This window comes from Melopsittacus undulatus, chromosome 7 (genome assembly GCF_012275295.1).
Source record: "Melopsittacus undulatus isolate bMelUnd1 chromosome 7, bMelUnd1.mat.Z, whole genome shotgun sequence".
Lineage (NCBI taxonomy): Eukaryota > Metazoa > Chordata > Aves > Psittaciformes > Psittaculidae > Melopsittacus > Melopsittacus undulatus.
Genome location: NC_047533.1, coordinates 24,500,039 through 24,503,523, shown reverse-complemented (window position 1 = coordinate 24,503,523; position 3,485 = coordinate 24,500,039). Strand labels below are relative to the sequence as shown.

Below are 3,485 nucleotides of genomic sequence, written 5' to 3'. Positions count from 1 at the left end.
ATTTGAATCAGACAAGCCACTGAATCCACTCCTCTTGGAACATATGAGTCAGGGCTCAGTCAAAACAGGCACAGGTCATTCTTCCTGAATCCGAACATGCCATCTTTTGTGTCACCATGTTATAAGTCCTTCAAAGGTCAGTTCTGAGCTAGCTGAAGGACAGGGAAAGGGAGAAAAAAACTACAGTGCACTAAGAAATCCCCCAGGGGATTTCCTCTATAGAAACTTTTGGATGAGACAGATCTGCAAGACCTGAGAAGGGGTTTGGGGAAGAGGACACAGATAACCTTAGGAAGGGGGAACACTGCAACTCACGAGGAATGCACAGCATTGCATGTTGACCCCACTCCATCTTGTAGGACAGTGCTCTTACACACCTGGAATTTCCAACTCCTTAGCCTGTCTTTCTGTGCAGGATGGTAAGTTGGCCTGAGCAGGTATGTCAGGATTTGACTCCTAGACTTGTCAGGCTCCCCAGGGTGCAAAGACTGTTTCAGTCTCAGCTTGATACAACCAAGGCAGCTATACTTAGTATAAAAATTTATTTAGCCATTCTAAATACTCACATTCAGCATTGCCCTGTACTTAATTTTTAATTTGGTTGGTGATGTGTTTCATTGTTTCAAAAGAAATGTACTAAAAATACGTGAAAATTTTAGTGCTTATGAAAAAAAACAAACCAAAACCAACCTTTCACCTCTGGAGACTGAAGTCTTTTGCCTTCAGAAATACAGCAGGGACAACAGAGGAGACAATAGCACAGATTCGTTTCAGTCATCCCAACAATATGTGTAAACCAGCCCTGACTGCAAGCCAGCCCTTCTGATGAGGTCTAGGAAGAATCAGTTTCTTCTGGTTCCTGGTTCGCCCCATCTAAAACTCACAAAGCCACAGGACAGCTGTCAAATGTCACTAAGTTTTGATCACTCCTATGCTAGATGTACTTGATTTCATTACTGTTACACAGTGACTTGGGGATGTCTGAGAAGTGCTAGGCTTGTCTGCAGGCCATTTGTTATACGTATAAAATTATTTGCTTCTGTGGTTAGCTAAAGGAAGAACCTCCAAAACATGAAAACAGTCAGGATTTTACAACAATGTATACAACAGCCTTTTAAATAGAATACAAAATGGTCAGATTTTATAACACAAAGTGTTCGAAGTAAAAAAAAACACCAAACCAAATTCCACGTGGACAGACATGTCAAGAGGTAGGGGTTGATCCAAGCAGATGTTTGCCATTAAATAAATGCAGACAAGCCAACAAGTGAGGAACATCAACAGAAACAACAACAAAATCAGCATAGCTAATATCTGTAGCTCTCCAGGCTAGGCCTGTTTCAGTCCAAGCTAGGGAAGTCCAAACAAAGGCTTGTGAATAAGGGTAAGTACCTGCACCTTCATGTTTTCAAGATAGTGCCCATGCATGGTCAGATGGAGTGCACATCTGTCTCAGTGGGGACACCTGCACTGTCATCCTGTCAGAAGTCCTCCTTTGATTCAGCTCCCATTCTCTCTACTGCAGTACCTTTGTGTGAAGACAGAAGGAACGAACGGGCGAACCCACTGCTGACAGTCCTCAAAAGATCTTGCACTCATTCACAGAGAAGATCTTCCGCCTGTTCTGCCTTTTGGCCTGATTGACTGCTGTTCGCACGGCGTACTCAAATACCTGCTGCACCCCACGGTTGCTGAGGGCAGAGCACTCCAGATAGCCTTTGGCTCGAACTTCCTGGGCAAGCCGCTTCCCATCTATGGAGCTGATGCAGGAGGAACGGTAGGGCCCCACCTCCCGCTGGTCAGTCTGAGTGGCCACTACCAAAACAGGGATGCGGGGCAGATGGCTGCGGATCTCACCAATCCATTTGTTCCTCAGATTCAGAAAGGAATTGTGGTTTGCCACAGAGTAGCACATTAATACCACATCTGCCTGTTGGTATGAGAGGGGGCGAATGCCTTTGAAGGCATCACTCCCAGATGTGTCCCAAAGACCTAGGCTGATCTGTACACCATCCATGAAGACATCTACTCCAGTATTTTCATACACAGTAGGTCTGTAGTCATCTGGAAAAGTCTCAGAGGTAAAACGTACCAACAGAGATGTTTTCCCCACTGCAGAGTCTCCCACTAGGACACACTTGACTGAATCCAGCATTTTATTAATGTTCAGGGCCAAGAGCACTGTCTCCACACAGCAGGAGTGGAATGAAGAGATGCAGGGGTCTTGGAGGCTTTCTAGATAACTTCCATTTGGTGAGAAACCATCCAAGCCTCTTCTTCTCAAAACCTGATTGTTTCACTAGAGTCTAAAATCCCCTTTTCTCCCACACAGTCCTGTGGTGCAGTCAGTTTTAATTCTTCAGTGAGCCAAATGACATTTCTGGAAGAAGAAAATAAAATATAATGGTTATAACCCACAGAGAACAGAACATTCTTTACCAAGATAAAAATGCCTGGACATGTCTTTGGACAGCAGTGGAGAGTAACCCACATTGAGAATGCTGAACCTTGCCATTCCCTCCCAGGTGGCTGCTTCTGAAACAGCCATTCACGTAAATAACCTTCTTGATGCTCTACAGAAGCTAACAGTCCTATCACCTCTGCCATTCTCCACTGACACCAATGATTTTTTCCCCTTCAATTGTCTAAAAAACCAATAAAATCAACTTAACTTCTATATAACTGGTACTAACCTGCTTTAATGAGACATTTCCTGCCTCTGACTTTCACCAAGACTGGCAGAATCCTGAATTCCTCTTAACTGATCAGTTCAGATTCCTTTTAATATTCACCCATGCTGTCTAAAGGTAGTCAAGAAAAAAACACCTTCACTAGCCAATTTGGCTATTTAAGCAATCTTCTAACGAGCAGAAATACAGAACCACTTGTGACAATGAGGAAGCAAGGACTTAAGGTGTGAATCGAGATGAACCTTAACAGATTTCAAAAGCAATGAAGGATCCACAGCAAAAATATCTAAAAGTTCAACATATTTTTTACAAATCACTTTCAACAAGCAAGAAGCACAAACCAAAGAAAGTCACACAAGCAGTGCTTGCCCTGTCAAACCATTTCATTGGAAAGGGATACAGCTCCCCTGACATTTACTCTGTTGTAAAACGGAACTGAGAGTACCTCTTTAGAGTAAGTAATTACTTTTGAGCTCTTGCTACCATTCAGTCAAATTCTCCTATATTGAAAGTGTTTTTCTAATCCCCACTAGCCGTGTGCAAGATTCAGTGCTCATACAGGGTGACAAACGAGATGCTATGAAAAATCACTGCAAACTGAGGGGAAACTAGTTCTGCTCAACAGAAGTAATTTTAAACAGTATTACGCATAACTTCAAAATGTGATGTGTATGTTACACAAATATGCATTTCTGCTTCCATACATGAAGAGGGAAGTAACAGCTTAAGATTTTTTCATTTGCACAGAAATGAATAATGACCACAAAAGCATATACTCTACATTACCATTATACT

General features: G+C 42.6%; 1 protein-coding gene across 1 annotated transcript; it reads right to left on the bottom strand.

The window, feature by feature from the left end:
- Window positions 1-1,339: 1,339 nt before the first annotated feature.
- On the bottom strand, window positions 1,340-2,155 carry RHOH (ras homolog family member H). The gene has a single exon (XM_005149117.2). The coding sequence runs from the start codon at window positions 2,153-2,155 to the stop codon at window positions 1,580-1,582; it is 576 nt and encodes a 191-aa protein (XP_005149174.1). The 3' UTR covers window positions 1,340-1,579.
- Between the last annotated feature and the right edge of the window lie 1,330 nt (window positions 2,156-3,485).

Coding starts and splice junctions, on each gene's coding strand:
- RHOH (XM_005149117.2), bottom strand. CDS start 2,155: ATGCTGGATTCAGTCAAGTGTGTCCTAGTGGGAGACTCTGCAGTGGGG.